Consider the following 16666-nt stretch of genomic DNA (forward strand, 5'->3'; position numbering starts at 1 on the left):
TAAAATTTAGTTTTCAAAATTAAGTGTATGCATAGGCAGTAGTTTGGTAGTTTTTCTACTCAGAGAAAAAAAAAAGGATTTTTTTTTACTTTTTGAAAATAAAATTTGCCTTGAAGTTGAGAATCTTTTGTGAGTGTTTATAATATAGTGATAACTCGAGTATTTTATCGTTTTGACATTTAGCACGTGTGCATATAAAATATACACTGGTCGTACAGGTGAGGTATATCGTTGGTTCTGCCGATTTCCTGATAGAAAGTACACTTCTACAGGTTTGGTTGGTCGAATTTTTCATGATAAATCCTTCCTTTATTTTTTGTCTGCTTTTTTTATTTTCTTATATTAATCTCATAACCCGAGTTGCAATATCTTTTTTTTTTTTTTTTGCTTTCTATGTATATTGTATATAGAAAATCGCCACATTTTACAATGATTGCAAAATATATTAAAAGTCAGTGAATATTCATTTTTTTTTCCAACCGTCCGAGCCATAGTAGATATACGTTCACTTCTTAGTTTTGAAATAGTTTCCAAGGCCGTCTTTAAACTCGCGAAGAGTCCAAAATTCATTGTAGAAAAAATTCTCGCAATTTTTTCCTAATAAATAATTCCGGATAGTTGTTGATAGTTTTTTTTTTAAATTCTTTTTTGAAAATCATTTCAGAATTTTGACTGAGATTTTGTTTTCTACTTTTGGCACTTTTCTTTCTTAGTGATGAATTTTAGTTTATTAAATTAATTTAAAAAAAAAATTAAAATAATAGATGAAAAAATTAAAATTGTTATTTTAAATATTTGTTTGGATAGAAATATATATATTTGTTATATTTTAATTTTAAACTTCCCCTATAGATAAAAATAGCGGGGAGATTTATTTTTGATTAGAAAAAAAATACGTAAACACGTGTTGCAATATAAGTAGCTCATTGTTAGTGTAAAGTCATTCATTACTGAGAGACCAGCACACGACTGACAGAAACTTTCTCTAGACTATTGCGATGAGTTACATACCATGCGAGAGTTAATTCTCCTCGTATTTATATAGCGTAATTTTTAGTGACTTCACTCTGTCGATATTATCAACTCTTTATTATTATATTGAAACATGATTGCTTCAAATTATTCATTTTTTCCTTTTTTTCCCCCTTCAACTATATGTTGAGACTGTAAACATATGTTTCTAATTATAATAATTTTACCATTTAAGCAATTTGGAAGGAAAAAAAATGTTTAACTACAACAATATAAATGTTAATAAGGAAAAGAAGAAGAAGAAGAAGAAGCACAAGTTGACTATAGAAGTGACTATTAAAAAAAACCCCAACATATATAGGCATAGGAATAACAGTTAGGAATTCCACTCACTTGAAATTTTTTTAGCATGTGTACTTGTCGGACAATATTTTCTTTGAGGAATCTTCATTTTTACAGACAAAATTTTGAATTCTAAGAAATTGTTTTTTTTCGTTGGAAATTTCTTATTTGCTTTCTTTCAGTTTTGTTTCTCTTTTTATGTCTGTTTCCCTATACAATCGTATCTTTATTACTTTTTTTTTGTTTCTTTAGAAGAAATGTAGAATTCTATACTTGATGTGGGTTGTATTTTACGGTATATTTTATTTTGGTATCAAGCATTTAATTTCCTTGTGAATTAAATTTTTTTTCGAATACCATTTTCCTCTGACGTGCAAAAAAAGGAGATAACGTTCAATTGTATTTTGTATATTATCTTAATTTGTATTTGAAGTTTCTTATCTGTAATTTTTTGCATCGAAAGGAAAAAAAGTTTATTTTATCCAACCACTTTCACTTTGCATTGCAAAAAAAAAGATGATTTACCCTGAATTTTAGCTGAGAATCTAAAATAAAAATTTCTCCCAAGTAGGTTTAGATGGAGTCAAACATAAAAGCTTGACAGCTTCATCTTAATTATTTGTTTAATTTTTTCCTCTGCGATTCATATTTTTTTGCATACTTTAACAATGAGTGGATATTAACTGATGACTACTTCCGGTTTTATTTTATTCTTCTCTAAAGCTACAAGTGCATTATTTTTTTTTTGATATTTCTTTAGATGATTGCGTTGATAAATTAGTTTCGTTATTTCTTTTTTTTTTTCTTCTTCCATTCAGGAACAACTTTTGCACTTTTTTCTCTCATTAATTCTGTATAATTAATATTAGGAAAAAAATGAGATTTTTTTTCGAAACGAACCGGAAATGACAATGTAAGAATATAATTGAGGACTTTTCTGTTTAATCGTCATTTATTCGTTGCGGTTGGTTCTATTTATCAACCAAGAAGCACTACGTTCTTTGTGAACTATTCAGACGCTAGATGGAGACTCACGACTGATTTCTGCTTTGATCTTTACTCGAAAACTTTCGAGAAAAAATTCAAAAATTCTCTCGAATTTTTGAAAAATACTTCCAAATTTTCTTTTTCTTTTTGATTTCTGTTTTTAGTTTTGTAGTTTCAAAAATTTTATTTACGACTACTTTGTATTTTAGAAAAGTTTCTTGTCTTTTTTTTTACGTCTGAGCGTGATAAGGAAGTTTAGATTTGATTTTTGAAAAAAAGAAAAAATGAATAAATAGGACAAATTGTGGGCAATAACCTTATATACTTTCACTTAGAAACGCTTTCATAACTCTCAAGTGTTTATAAATATATAAATAACGGTCTCTTATTAGGTGAATGATTCTAAATTGTTTTATTATTTGTTAGAAAAGAGTATATTTGCGAAAATTCCGTATTTTTGAGAATTGTTTTACGTATTTTAAAATTTTTATTCTTTATCGCATGAGAATTTGTCAGTTATTTGGAGAAACATCTAAGGATCGAAATTCTAATAGCAATTTGTCTGATTTTAAAGTGAAATTTAAATTAATTGTTAAAGAGCATTTTTTTCCGTTGTTATTAAAAAAAAAATAAGGCAGTTTATTAATATTAATGGAGATAACACAATGGAATATTTCATCGGGAACTGCTTTTCTCTGTATGTACAAGTATAATATTTCCTGATACTGAAGGTCGTTTATTCCTTTGTCACATAAACATTACTCTTGCATAATATCCTTGCAGAATCTCTCTTATTTTTTTTTTTTTCATGCTATAATTATGTTTCTCCAATGTCGAGGATTTCCCTTTCCACCCTAAAAAAAAGAAGCGTTCTAGACAAGGGTACTTAACGTTTACTGTAATTCGTTTTATTTTTCCAGTGAAAGTATTTTCGTTTCCGGATGATATATCGAGCCTAGGCAAAAGACTCCATTGTTAAGTTCATGTATAGGAGTGGGGATGATGATGGCTTGAAAGTATCTCACGGACACACATAGAATCATGTATATAAGACTTATGATAAGGGTAGAAATGGCGAAGAGGTTAGGGTGGTAGGTCATTGCCCTTCGAGAGAAAGAGAGAGAGAGAGAGAGAGCGAGATAGAGGAAGGCCGGTAAATATCGACCTTCCCTTCGTTTCGCCTCCCATTTTCATCAGGCCAGACATTCGTTGCCCTCTGCTCCCTTCAATGTTTCTCCCCTTTTCTCTCCTGTCGGTGTGTCTCTCTCTCTCTCTCTCTCTCTCTTTTTGTCTCTCGTCCCTCACACACAACTTTCTGTGAGCGAATTTAACTGTGTGCTTAATGTTAACCCCCAATATCAAACACCTCTACTACACCCACGAAAAACACTTCCACTATCAACCACAAGTACGTGCCACCACGAGGTCTTCGTGCCATTACCCCAAGGTCAACGGCTCAGCATCGTTTCAAAGCTTCGACCTGAACCATATTTCGTCTATTCTCTCCCCTAAATTCCACCTCCTGTCGCAGACCACGGCTCCTAACGACTTTTTTTTTTTACTTGCTTCTCTCCCTTTCAATTGCACCATCTCCCTTGTTGAAGAAACTCCCAAGTTCTATTTTTATTTTCCTTTTGGTGAATATAATTTATTAACAGCAGTAGAGATAGGGAATGGAATAATTTTATCGTTTAGGAAGAGAGTGGTACAAGTTTTGCCAAAAAGAAATTTCATTTCCGGGTTTCTTATTTCGGTATACTCTTGGGTTTGTATTCTAGTTGCGATGAAGAATTAATTTGGGAAAAAAGTTTTTGGTACTTCCTGTATTTTTTGTGTAACGTTGGGGATGAATTAAGCAGTACGATTAGGTATTAGATTGCTATACTGCTCTATAGGAGATTTTGGGTATTTGATTTGTACATTTTGCAGGAAATCTTCGGAGGAAGTTTCTCCGAAGATTTCCTGCAAAATGTACAAGTTCCTCCGAGGAGCTAAGATTGAATTTGTTGGTGTTGTGACATCATTAACAAATTTAATCTTAAACGGTCCGTTTTTGATTAGGATAGTGACTTCTGTACCGAAATTCGAAAGTAGGTTCCATTGTTGAACAGCAGGTTCTATTTTCGATGGAGCTTAATTGAATTATTGAGTTCAAATCGAGAAATTAATCATCTACAAATAGTAGTTTTGTCTGTTGTAAGAGATACAGATTAGTGTTTAAATATTAATAGATAGGATCAAAATCAGAAATAGTTCTTTTGTTTGGCAGAGGCGATAACAGCAGACCCAAGCATCAAAATTCAGAATTGGTTCTAATTTAAGAGAACAGTGGAAATGTACAAGAAAAATCCGATTGGATTATTGAGAAATTAATGACGACGATAATAAATCCGAAATAGTTGATTGTTCGGTTGTCGTTGAGTGGCGATTTGGAAAATGGTTATATCTGGTGACTCAAGGTCAAGGCATTGACTGCGAGGTTAATGTTCGGGAGTTTCGAAAGAAGGAAAGTTCGTTCATCTCTCTCTCTTTCAGTTAGAGTCGACGAAAAGAGCGATTTTCTTCTTAATAAGCAAGACAACTGCGTATATATGAGTCACAGCAGACATGTTTTCGTGTGAGGTCTTTGAACCTCCCCCTGACTGTCTGGACGAAGTGTTTGAACCGGGTCGTCCGAAGGTTGCTCGAGGTTACAAGTCTGATTCCGTCTCTCCATTCTTTTGAACTCGTCGAAGACGTTGCTGCCTTTTGTTGGCCTCAAACGATCTCCTGGGAGAATTTTTTTTCCCTCCTTTTTTTCTTGGCTCATTTCTTTCGAGAAGGGAGAATCTCCTTCCTTTCTAGATTCTTTCTTCGTAGAGTCCTTCTTCTTCTTCTTCTTCTTCTCTCGTCTCTCACGATCTTGACACTTTAGTCAAGCCTTCTGGATAGGAAAAAAAAGGGATCGTATCATTGAACTTGTATACCGCGTGTCTTCGAACGGAAATCCTTCCTCTATAAAGAAGTCTGGATGGTTTTTTTTTTCATTGCTAAATGGCTTATAAAAATTGAATGTGTATTTAAATTTAGTATGAACGAGAGGCGGAGAGAAATGGGAAAAGAATTGTCACCGGGGGAAAAAAATGGGGGTTTGGGTTGAAGAGGAGACGAAATTTAAAGGGAAATGTAGGTCATGCAACACCTTCTTGCGCCTAGCCTAGATGATGAGTGAATCTAGGCTGTGGAAGTGCATATAGGTATCGATCCAGCAGTGAAACACGGTGCTGCAGGCTGGCCTGGTGCACCGTTGAAACTGGGTTACCTAACCTACCCTAGACAGAAACATAGTTCCTTCTCTAGAATTGTAGACAGTCGTGAATCTACAAATACTACACTCGAGCCTGGCATTCAAGTGAGCTAGTGACGAGACAACGCCCTGTCTTTCGTCACGTCGAGTCGATTCACTACCTCGAACTTGTTGCCTTGTCCGTAAACCTCGGTCAGGGACAGAAAACTTCAATTGATGGAAAATAAAGAAAAATTCACATTTACTTCCTTATAGGAACTTGCCTCAATGGTTAAAGAAACAATTGTCTTTCCCCCTTTTCAGGTTTTCTTGTATTTCGTTCTCAAATTTGTGTTCTACAACACAGTATTTCGAGTATTCACTGCTAATCTTTATAGCTTGTCTTGTAATGTTTGACAAAAAACTAGAATTTACTCGTTTTTAAAGTTAGAAAAAAAATTCTCAGAATCGATCAGTAAATTTTTGTTTTGTTTACATTACAAGGCGACGATTGTGACTTGTCCGAAATATAAACCATTAGGAGAGAATTAGTCATCCATGAGTCATTGGTCAATATTTTTTTCCAGTTCAAATTCTGTAAAATGGTTTGAAGTTAATTTTTGTTTTATTTCTAGTCCTTTTTTTCTGCAATGTTCGTTTTTCGTAAAGCACTTTAAGTGTTTTTGTGTATGCTAACTTTTGCCACTGGTTTTATGAGAAGTCGATAAATTCTTTACTATTGCTCTAAATTGATAAGATAACAACCCGATAACAAAAGCTTTTAAAAATCAATGTAATTTGCGTGTATCAAGAATTTTGTATTTTTCTATCATGCTCACGGTGCGGTGCTTGAAAGACTTTTTAAAATTTTAACTTAAATATTTATTTTTTAAAGAATTATTCCATTCTTTATTTCTATTTTTAGTCTTTTTTATTTATAATTTTTTCTTTTTATTATTTTTTAAAATATTTTTATTATATTCTTTTATTAGTAATCGAAAGTACTTTGTAGTACTTCGAAAATTGGAAGTAAATTAGAAATACTAAAAATTTGTAGAACTGTTTCTACAGTGTACAATGGATAGTAGGCAAATTTTTTTTATTATTTCCAAGCCCTTATTTTAGTCCTTGAAACGATCGACCAAACATTCTTACGCCTTCTTAAATCGTTAAAGTAAAATATGCAACACATTAGTTATGCACATCTTCATGTGAAGATTAATTATGATTGCGAAGAATTTACGATAATTGAGATTGAAATTCCTTTTCTGATTTTATTCTTATTTTACAACTTAACAATATTCTTGTAACTTGTGGAAAAAGGTATTTTCTATTAGACTTGTAAAAAATTGTTTTGACAAGAAAAAATATTTGATGAATTATTATTATTAGAAAAATGCAATGTAGGTGCTTAAATGTAATTCAATAGATGATTAGTTTCTTACTCCAGCATCCACGCCTGTCTATGGAAATCTTGCCGTTTAATGCGCATGCGATTATACGCAGACCTGTCCACCATGCACGTCTCTTGATTCACCAAAATTGTGCAGTAACATAAAATCTGCAGTAATTTAATTACAATTATTTAAAAATGATGCGAAAGTATTTCTAAATTGAAAATTAAAGTTTTCGATTTTTAGATATGTTTTAAATTTTTGTTTCCTATATACCTTTTCAAACAAATTGATTATTCTGCTCAATTATTCTCGAGTTTTCTGCGATAATCTTTAGTGTAGGAATTAGAAAAAAGGTTTATCTGAAAACCGATAACCCTCTATTGTTTTTCATTAGCATTTCGGCCTTGAGACTTGTAAATTGGTTTCATATTCATCTAATCTGCTTGACTGATTTCACTTCTCCATTGTCAACTATTCATCCTTGACTAATTCGCATTCCTCACTGACAATTATCATAAAGAGATTATTATTCTCTTTTAATCCATTGCGAGGAGGGGGGAAATTGAACATTTCATGAGTCAGTGCAGTTAAATTTAATTTGTGTAATTAAAATTTTGTTCTAATTCTTAATTGTTTTGATCAGATAGTTTTGGAGTATTTTTTTAATTAAGAATTTATTACTTTAGTTGTTATCATTTATAATTGTCGATCTGTGATTAATGATTTATTGTTACAAATTGTCTACAAGTGATTTGTAATTAAAATTTTATTGTTGAGATTGGAAAAAAAAGGAAAAGTATGGAACTCAATCTACGGCCCTGAAAGCTGGTAGTTGCAGAATTGTTCGGGTAGGGGTCGGTTCGTAGGTCGTGCGCGGAGGGCCGACCTGCATCAGTCTACTTTGCGTCCCTGCTAAAGGGAACGCCGTAACTCGTTTGCACTTACTTTTTTTTCAAACAACAGTGAATGAAATAAAAAGTCTTGTGATAAGAAAACTCAACCTTCTAGTCGACGTAGGCGTCGCCTACCGCACTTTCTGGTGCCTTTCACCTTCTTGAAAATTATCAAGAAAAAGAAATAAAGAAACCCCTTCTTTTTAAAGTCAAAAAGAAAAGAATAACAAAAATAACAATACAATTTCCAACTATATATTGTGACTTGGATTATTGCCATTCCAAGTTTCTTTCGGGAAAAGAAAAACTTGTGCTAGTCTTTGTGATAAAAGAAATAAAGAAGTCACATTTTTACTGACGAGGAGGCATTTCGGAGTCGAGAGACGAAAGTCGTGTCGAATATATATATTTTTTTTCTTTCGCGCTTGTTTCCAGTCTGACAGCCAGAGCCGTTCTCTTCAGTACATCTCCAAAATTTGTGTTTGAAAAGTGGCCTACAGTTCTATTTTAGAGAAAAGATTTGTTGTTTTTGTGTTTTGTTTAGTGAAAGTGTTTTTTTAATACCTTTTTGAAAAATAGAAATTTTTAAATAAGTTTTCGGTGATATTATTTTCGATTGATTGTATGTGCTGTGGTTGCATTTTTCTTGGCATGGCCTATGACGTTTTGCAGTGAGCAAGGAAACAAGAGTGGAGGTGGAAGAGGGATCAGGACGCCCGCCGAGTCTTAAATATCGATTTTGGCACGGACAAGCTATAGTCCATCCACCTGAAATCCTCGAGTTATCCACGAACTACTGTCTGACAATCGTTCGTTCATTTTCTCTGTTTTAAAACAAACACGCGTGTGAATTCGAAAAACTCTCCCCCTAGTGATTTAATATTTTTAAAGAAAAAATACAAAACTCCAATTTCGTTCTCTTAGTGTAAGTGTGACTTTATGATAATCACAAAATTTCCACTCGCCAGTGTTTGTGTTTTTGTTATTGTGTGAATGTGCCAAAAAAAAGAAGAATGTGCTTTATTGTATTACTTTAGTCATTCCTCGCCCTCTACGCAGGAAAACACTCGATTAAACCATCTAATCGATACAACGCTCTACCTCCAGATCGTTCCTTTCTAGTCCCAAAAATTCTTCTTTCGTTTTTGAATAAATTGAATAATGAAGAAAACTAAATTGAATTAAGATAAAGAATAATGATGATACCGAATAGAAGCAAAAATTAACAGCAACTGTAACGGACGAGAATAAAAAAAAATCAAAGGTGGTGAAAAATTGTCAGCATGTACTTAAAATTAAGGACTTAATAAGGTTATGGTGAAGTTTAGAGCCAGTGTTGCCTTAGAGATAAAGATGAGTGTGGAGCAATGGTGCCCCGAGACTGGTTGACAATCTCCCGTTCAAGGAGGGCCGCTGCTGAAAACTGCGGAAATATGGTTTCCCGATATGGTGTTACGAAAGATGGCGCAGTGGGCATCGCGTCTATGCACTGCTTACTGCCACATTGTGGAGGACCACATCACCTGTCGCCGCATCCACAAAATCCCGCCCCTCAAATGGCACCCCATGCCCATAATCACGTGCATCCACACAATCATCAACCACCACCACCGCCAAGTCCACATGGACATTTGAATCATCTTAATCATGCACAGCATCAACTTACCATTAATATTGGACATCATCAACATCAAAATCAGCAAACGCAGCATCAACAGGCGCCGCCGCAGTACCGCATCATTACAGCGGCAGCTAGTAAGTCGAGATAAGAGAAGGTCACTAGGTCATTGATACTAAAGCTCTCAAGAATCCAGGACTTTGCATTTTGATATTTCTAGTATTTCATACTTTGCGAATGGTTATCATTTTCTTTCTAGTTTCTATGATTCTTATTTTTGTTTCTGTGGTTCGTTTTGGTTAGTATTTTTTCTCATGAGTAGTTCACAATTTTTCTAGGGATATCAAATTGAGACAGAAAACGTAGCAAAATGTTGCGATGTTGTTCTTTTTCGTTACTTTCGTTTGGATAGGTTATTATTTTTTTTCTAGAATTCGTTCGTGTCTTTAATAGTCAACTTTTGGGATTGTAGAACGGAGAGAAAATAATGTCATTGGGTGCAATTGGGATAACAGTAGAGATCAGTTCGGTAATTTTTATTTGCAAATTTTTGTACCATCTTGGATAGTAGATTTTATCAGCTTTACAATCCAGATTGTAATCCGAAACATCTTGATAGTACGGAGTACCGAAACAAAATTTTTGTTCTGTCCTGGATGGTACATTACAGATTTTACGGAATAACATCTTGATTGTACAAAGTATCAAAATAAAATTTCTGTATCATTTTGGACGGTACAAACATGGTACATCTTGGATCGGTTACAATCCGTATTGTACAGAGTAGCACATCAAAAATTTTGTATTTTTTTAAATGGTATTTTGAATAGGTTACAATTCAGATTGTATGGAGTAGCATAACAAAATTTTTTGACCATTTTGAATGGTATTTTGTCCAGTTTTTGTGGAGTAGCATAACAAAAAGATTTTATGGAGTAGCATTAAAATTTTGTACCATCTTGGATGGTATTTAAAATCAGTTACAATCCAGATTTTAAGGAGTAGCATACAAACAGATTTTATGGAGTATCATAAAAATGTTATACCATCTTTGATGGTATTTAGAATCTGTTACAATACAGATTTTAAGGAGTAGGATAACAAAAAGATTTTAAGGAGTAGCATAAAAATTTTGTACCATCTTGGATGGTATTTTGAATCCGTTAATATGCACATTCTATGCAGCAACATCTGGATTGTAAAGAAGTATCAAAACAAAGTTGTTGTGCCATATTTTTTGGTAAATTGCATCACTTATGATCCAAATTGTAACGGATTGTTACAGAGCAACATCCAGCTTGTACGGAATAGCATTTAATTAAATTTTTGTACCATTTTTTATGGTACATAGTAGCAAAAATGTCAGTACCGTCCAGCATCTGTTGTCTAGGTTGTTTGTTCGATTTTAAAATCCACTAGATGGACTTCTACTATTAAAATTTTTCTTTTTATTCAACTTTTTAGTGTTTTTACTCAACTTCTTGCTTCTTTTACTTAACTATTTACCCTTTTACTCAACAATTCACAAAATTTTTTCCAAGGACATCAAATTGAGACAAAAAAAATGTATTAAACAGTTGCTTCGGAACAATTTTTCGCAACTATTTTGATACATTTTTTTGTCTCAATTTGCAATCCTTAAATCTGTCCACTTTTGCTCAACTATTTACCCTTTTTGTTCCTTAAAAAATTTACTTAAGAATTTATATACTGTGTGACTCTTTTTGAAATACTATCTTAATAATGTTTATAGAAGAGTGTGACGTAAGTTTATTGAAATTACAGTTCACTATCTCCCAACTATTATCGCTCCATTTATTTTTCCTCAACTTGTATTATGTATAGTGAACTTTACGAGAAATTGCTTCGTGCCTGCATTGTGGACAATAAATGAGCAGCCCTCTTTTGCCATCAGTGAAAGGAACACGATTGCATCAGACTTGTACGACTTTCGAGAGTCCTTTACCTGGTTTTTGGCGAAACTTAATAATTCCTTTATTATACCTGATTTTCTCCCAAAAAAAAAAGAAAAAATATGAGTAATCTCAATTTCTTTGCGATTTTAAAGGATTATGGGTACACTAATATATTATACGTGAATTTGCATTCCCCTACTGGCTTTGTGCTTAAATCCTCTAACTATCTATTTACTTAATGCTGAAAAAAATTTTTTTTTCTAATTCCTTCCTGAGACAATGAAGTAAGAGATAAAAATTCATTCTTCTTGCTTTCTTCTTTTACAAGAAGGAATCTTTTTTAATCTTTAAAATATGCTTTTCAAGTCAACCTTGGCCGCTTCCTTGTGAAAGTAGTTTAATCTCGCTTGTATTTTTTTTTTCATTTTTATTTTTACAACAGTTGAAGAGAGACAAGAAATTGTAAATTAAATATATATTTTTCCATTGAGAAATTTTTTCTGTGATTCAATGGAAAATTGTGTAAAGAAATATTGCAAGATCCCTTTTTTATTTTTGGCACCTAACTAATTCTGACAATGCTTTTTTAATTTGGATTTAGTCTTTTATGTTTTACTAACGTACTGAAAAAAAGTGGGTGGCACATTTGTTTGAAGATAATCGTTAATTAATTTTTTATTTTTGCTATTAAAAAAGAAATTGGATGGTTTTATGATAAAAATATATGCGCGAAAGGAGCTTTTATATGCACGTGGATATCATATTATTTGACCTGAGCTCTCATTTACGCATCTGCAAATAGATCGGAACCATTTGTCTCAGCAGATAGGTCACGGGGTCAGATTAACTACCTCTTCGCTCGAAAATAACACTCGCACGTTCACTTTGCATCCCATATGTGTAAGCTCTTTTTGATTCCAAAAATAGAATTTAAATTAATCTCCGTAGAAAAGAAATCTGATGATGACGTTTTTTATTCGCGATATTTTTGTATGTATGAATGAATCTTTTTTTTTACACACGAGAAGACATTTAATTTAGAAAATTATAACAGTATTTATGTGTTTTAGATATTTTTGGCATTTTTGAATTTTTTATTTCTTCTTTTATTCTATTTTTGGTACAGTTGATGTAGGAAAATAGATTCGGATATTGGTAACGCTAATTAATGACGCGATGCACTTGATTAAATTTCAATATCCGGTTTTGTGAAGTTTTTTTATGGATTTTGAATTTTATTTAATTAATTTAAATTTAAATAGTTCAAGAAAATGTTATTTGATTCAAATAAATTAGGTTTGGTTCAAGTAAATTTTATTTAGTTCAAAATTCAAACAAATTTTGATGGTTTAAAAAAAAATTTATTTCGTTCAACTAAACTTTGCTTGGTTCAAGTAAATTTTGTTTATTTCAAATAAATTTTAATAGTTCAAGTAAATTTTATTAAGTTTAAAATTAAAACAAATTTCGATGGTTCAAATAAAATTTTAATTCGTTCAAATAATGTTTGCTTGGTTCAAGGAAAATTTGTTTGGTTTAAGTAAATTTTACTTAGTTCAAATGAATTTTGTTTGGTTCAAGTAAATTTTATTTAGTTCAAAATTGAAATAAATTTTGATTGTTCAAATAAAATTTTTATTTGTTCAAATAAAATTTTTATTCGTTCTAATAAATTTTGATTGTTTCAAGTAAAATTTGTTTGTTTAAATAAAATTTAATTTCGTTGAAACAAATTTTGCTTGGTTCAAGTAAATTATACTTGGTTCAAATAAATTTTCTTTGGTTTACGTAAATTTTTTTACTTTCAAATAAATTTTCTTTGGTTAAAAAATGAATTTTATTTCTTTCAAATAATTTTTTTTTTGTTTCAAGTGAATTTTGTTTGGTGCAAGAAAATTTTTTTTTACTTTAAATAAATTTTAATGATTCAAATAAAATTTTAATTCGTTCAGAAAAATTTTTATTCGCTCTAATAAAGTTTGTTTGTTTTAAATAAATGTTATTTGGTTCAAATAAAATTTTATTTACCTCAAATATAAATTATATTTGGTTTAAATAAAATTTTTCTCTTGTTGACATTTAATTATTTAATTATTATTTAATTATTTTATTATTTTAAATTTAATTAATTTTTATTCGCTCTAATAAAGTTTGTTTGTTTTAAGTAAATGTTATTTGGTTCAAATAAAATTTTATTTACCTCAAATATAAATTATATTTGGTTTAAATAAAATTTTTCTCTTGTTGAAAATATTCAATTTATTTAATTTGAATAAAAATTTCTTGATTCAAGTAAATATTTATTTGATAATAGACAACTAATCAGTTATTTGAACAAGTGTATTTCAGAGAACAGTGTATAATCGTGCAAAGGCATATATTAACCATAATTTGTCTAGTAAATAAATAAAAAGATTAATTAACTCCAAAAATAGTAAAATAATTGACAAAAAGGATAAAATTCGCACTTTTCGACAGTTTATCTTTTACTACGAAAATAGTAAAAGTTATACTTTATTTTCTCCATCGTGTGAACATTCATTCATATACTGAATTCTCCGTGAAAAAAAAATATTCCATAACGACTAAGATTTATAGGATGGGTATTGAAAATTCTTTTTGTATAAACTTTTCTTTTTTGTGCATTATAAACGCAAAATAAAAAAGCAACAAAGTTTTTGCGATTCATTGATAGAATAATAGGGGGAAGGGGGGGGGGTGAATACATGTATATACAGGGGGAAAAACAGTTGAAACGTTGAATATAAAGAGCTGAATATAGTGTTCTTCTATTGTATATTTCTGAGCTCAGCAGCATGTCATGAGAAGCAGGTGCTCATGTCCTTCCTCAACATTTGCACATGCAGAACGCGATTGGATAGTACCGCAAGAGAGCCCTTTCCCTCTTGTTCCAGCGCGCAGGGCTGCCATTGATTTTAGGTTGGTTAGGTCAGGCCAGGCTTTACTTTTTTTCTTTTTATTTTTTGCCTTCCCCCCTCCCCCTGTTCAAGAAGACATATTTCTTCATGATTTCAAAATCCAGGTCGTAAATCGTTTCTCCTAAGTCTGTCTGATGATTTGTGACATTGCAATATTACCTGGGAGATACACAAGGGTCTTACAAATGTTTCCTCCCTTTTCAAAGTTACATATACCTTCCGGTCAAGATATTGACCTAAGGTATTACTGTAGTGAGAGAATATTGTCTTAGGAGACAATATTTCGTTCCGGTTTTTATTAAATATCTTTCCACTCAGGGGAATTGTTTATTTTAACGCACTTTGGGAAAATTTATTTCTGTTAAAGAAAATGTTGAAGTAGTTGGATTTTATTTGTTAGGATAAAACAGTTTTTGATTCAAATAAAAATTTGGTTCATTTTAACATGTTTTTTTTTTGTTTTCAGAGGAAAAAAAATCGAATCAAATAAATATTTATTTGCGCTAAACAAACTATTTAGAATAACTTGAAAATTAGGTTTTTAAAACAGAGTCTAAAAAAATAAGTTTTGATAAAATATTTTATTTCATTTAAGTAAAATTTTTTCTTAACCAGAACAAAATATTTAAGGAAACGAAAAAATTTTCTTTAATGCAATAACGCGTTTGATTAAATATCCAATTAAAATTTGGTTGAATTTAATTTAGTTATATGTATCTGTATAGCATTTGGTTAATTCAGAAAAAATTGTGTTGTTTTGAAATTTAAAATTTTTTTCTGATTGTCTATTTTTTGTCTCCTTTGGTTCGTTAATTAAAATATTTCCAGTTTGTTGAACTCAAAAGACAAAAATATATTCTTTCTTTCTTTTTTAAAAATAATATTTGAAAGAAATATATTTCTTTGAATTTTGTATTAAATACAAAATTGAAATTTCCTTTTACATTAGATGAAATATTAAAAATATTTTTTACATTTTCTTTTAAATTCTATATAAAATTCGGTGTTTCTATTTTTGAAATAATCCTTCTTTTTTATTACTGGCGCCGTATAGACAATTTTCCCGATATAGGTCAATCGATAAATGTATTCCATCTTGTCCTCCTCTAATATATAGTTATTGAATCGCAAATTCTTTTTCCTGAAATGGGAGAAAAATAAAAAAAATATTGACTACAATGTCAAAAGTGTGATGTAATAATGAATTAGTGTCATATATTATTACACGTGGAGACATTGTTCACGTAATGAATGTATATTTATGTAATGGGGAAACGGACATTTTTCATTTATTTTTAATAAATGTATTATATAGTGTATTCATTATATGAAAACGGGTTTCCAGGAAAAACTTATTTTTTATAGCTCCTTTTTTTGTATTTTTACCGAATTATAGAATTACTATTATTATTATTGAAATTACACTTTAGGTGAAATATTTCTTATGGAGAATTTTTTATTGAATCGAATATTTTCGGAGTGGAAATTTTTTGTTCCTCTGTTTAAAAATTTAATTTGGAAACTATTTTGTTTCATGAGTTTAGTTGCTGTAAATAAATAAAATATTTTGAGTAAAATTCGGTTTTAGGGAAATTTTTTCGAAATGAGAATTTTGTTTCTGAAAATAATATACAAAAAATACAAAAACTGTTAATTAGAAATTATATTAATTAGGAATATTGTTAATTAGAAATTTTGTCAATAGAAATTCTATTTATTAAAAATTATTTCAATTAGAAATTTTATTAATTAGGAATTCTATTAATTAGAAGTTTTATTCATTGGAAATTTTGTTAATTAAAAATTCTATGAACAAGAATTTTTTTTAATTAAAAATTCTGTCTATTAGAAATATTGTTTATTAAAAATTCTGTTGAATTGGAAATTTTGTTTGTTATAAATTGTATAGATTAGAAATTCTAATAAGAATTTTTTATAAATAAAAATTCTGTTTGTTAGAAATTGTGTTTTTTAGAAATTCTGTTAATTAACAATTCCGTTAATTAGAAATTCTGCTATTTCGAAATTATGTTGATTAAAAATTCCGTTCGTTATAAATTGTGTAAAGTAAAAATTTTCTTAATGAGAAATTTTATCAATAGGAATTTTACTCAATCAAAAATTCTGCTAATTAGAAATTCTATTAATAAAAACTTTTCTTAATTAAAAATTCTCTTAATTAAAAATTCTGTTAATTAAAAATTCTGTTAATTATAAATTGTGTTAATTATAAATTTTCTTAATTAGAAATTTTATTAATTAGAAGTTTTCCTAATTAAAAATTTTGTTAATTAAAAATTGTGTTAATTAAAAATTCCATTAATTACATATTCTGTT

At 30.3% G+C, this 16666-nt stretch overlaps 1 protein-coding gene across 1 annotated transcript in view; it reads left to right on the forward strand.

The window, feature by feature from the left end:
• The first annotated feature begins 9208 nt into the window (after positions 1-9208).
• LOC122508359 (eukaryotic translation initiation factor 4 gamma 3-like) overlaps positions 9209-16666 on the forward strand; it is a 42973-nt gene continuing 35515 nt past the window's right edge. The window contains exon 1 of the mRNA XM_043621651.1: positions 9209-9611. Within this exon, the coding sequence (XP_043477586.1) occupies positions 9224-9611 (388 nt within the window). The 5' untranslated portion in view covers positions 9209-9223. The remainder of the gene's footprint in view (positions 9612-16666) is intronic.

Source organism: Leptopilina heterotoma, unplaced genomic scaffold, assembly GCF_015476425.1.
Source record: "Leptopilina heterotoma isolate Lh14 unplaced genomic scaffold, ASM1547642v1 Lhet_54, whole genome shotgun sequence".
Taxonomy (NCBI): domain Eukaryota; kingdom Metazoa; phylum Arthropoda; class Insecta; order Hymenoptera; family Figitidae; genus Leptopilina; species Leptopilina heterotoma.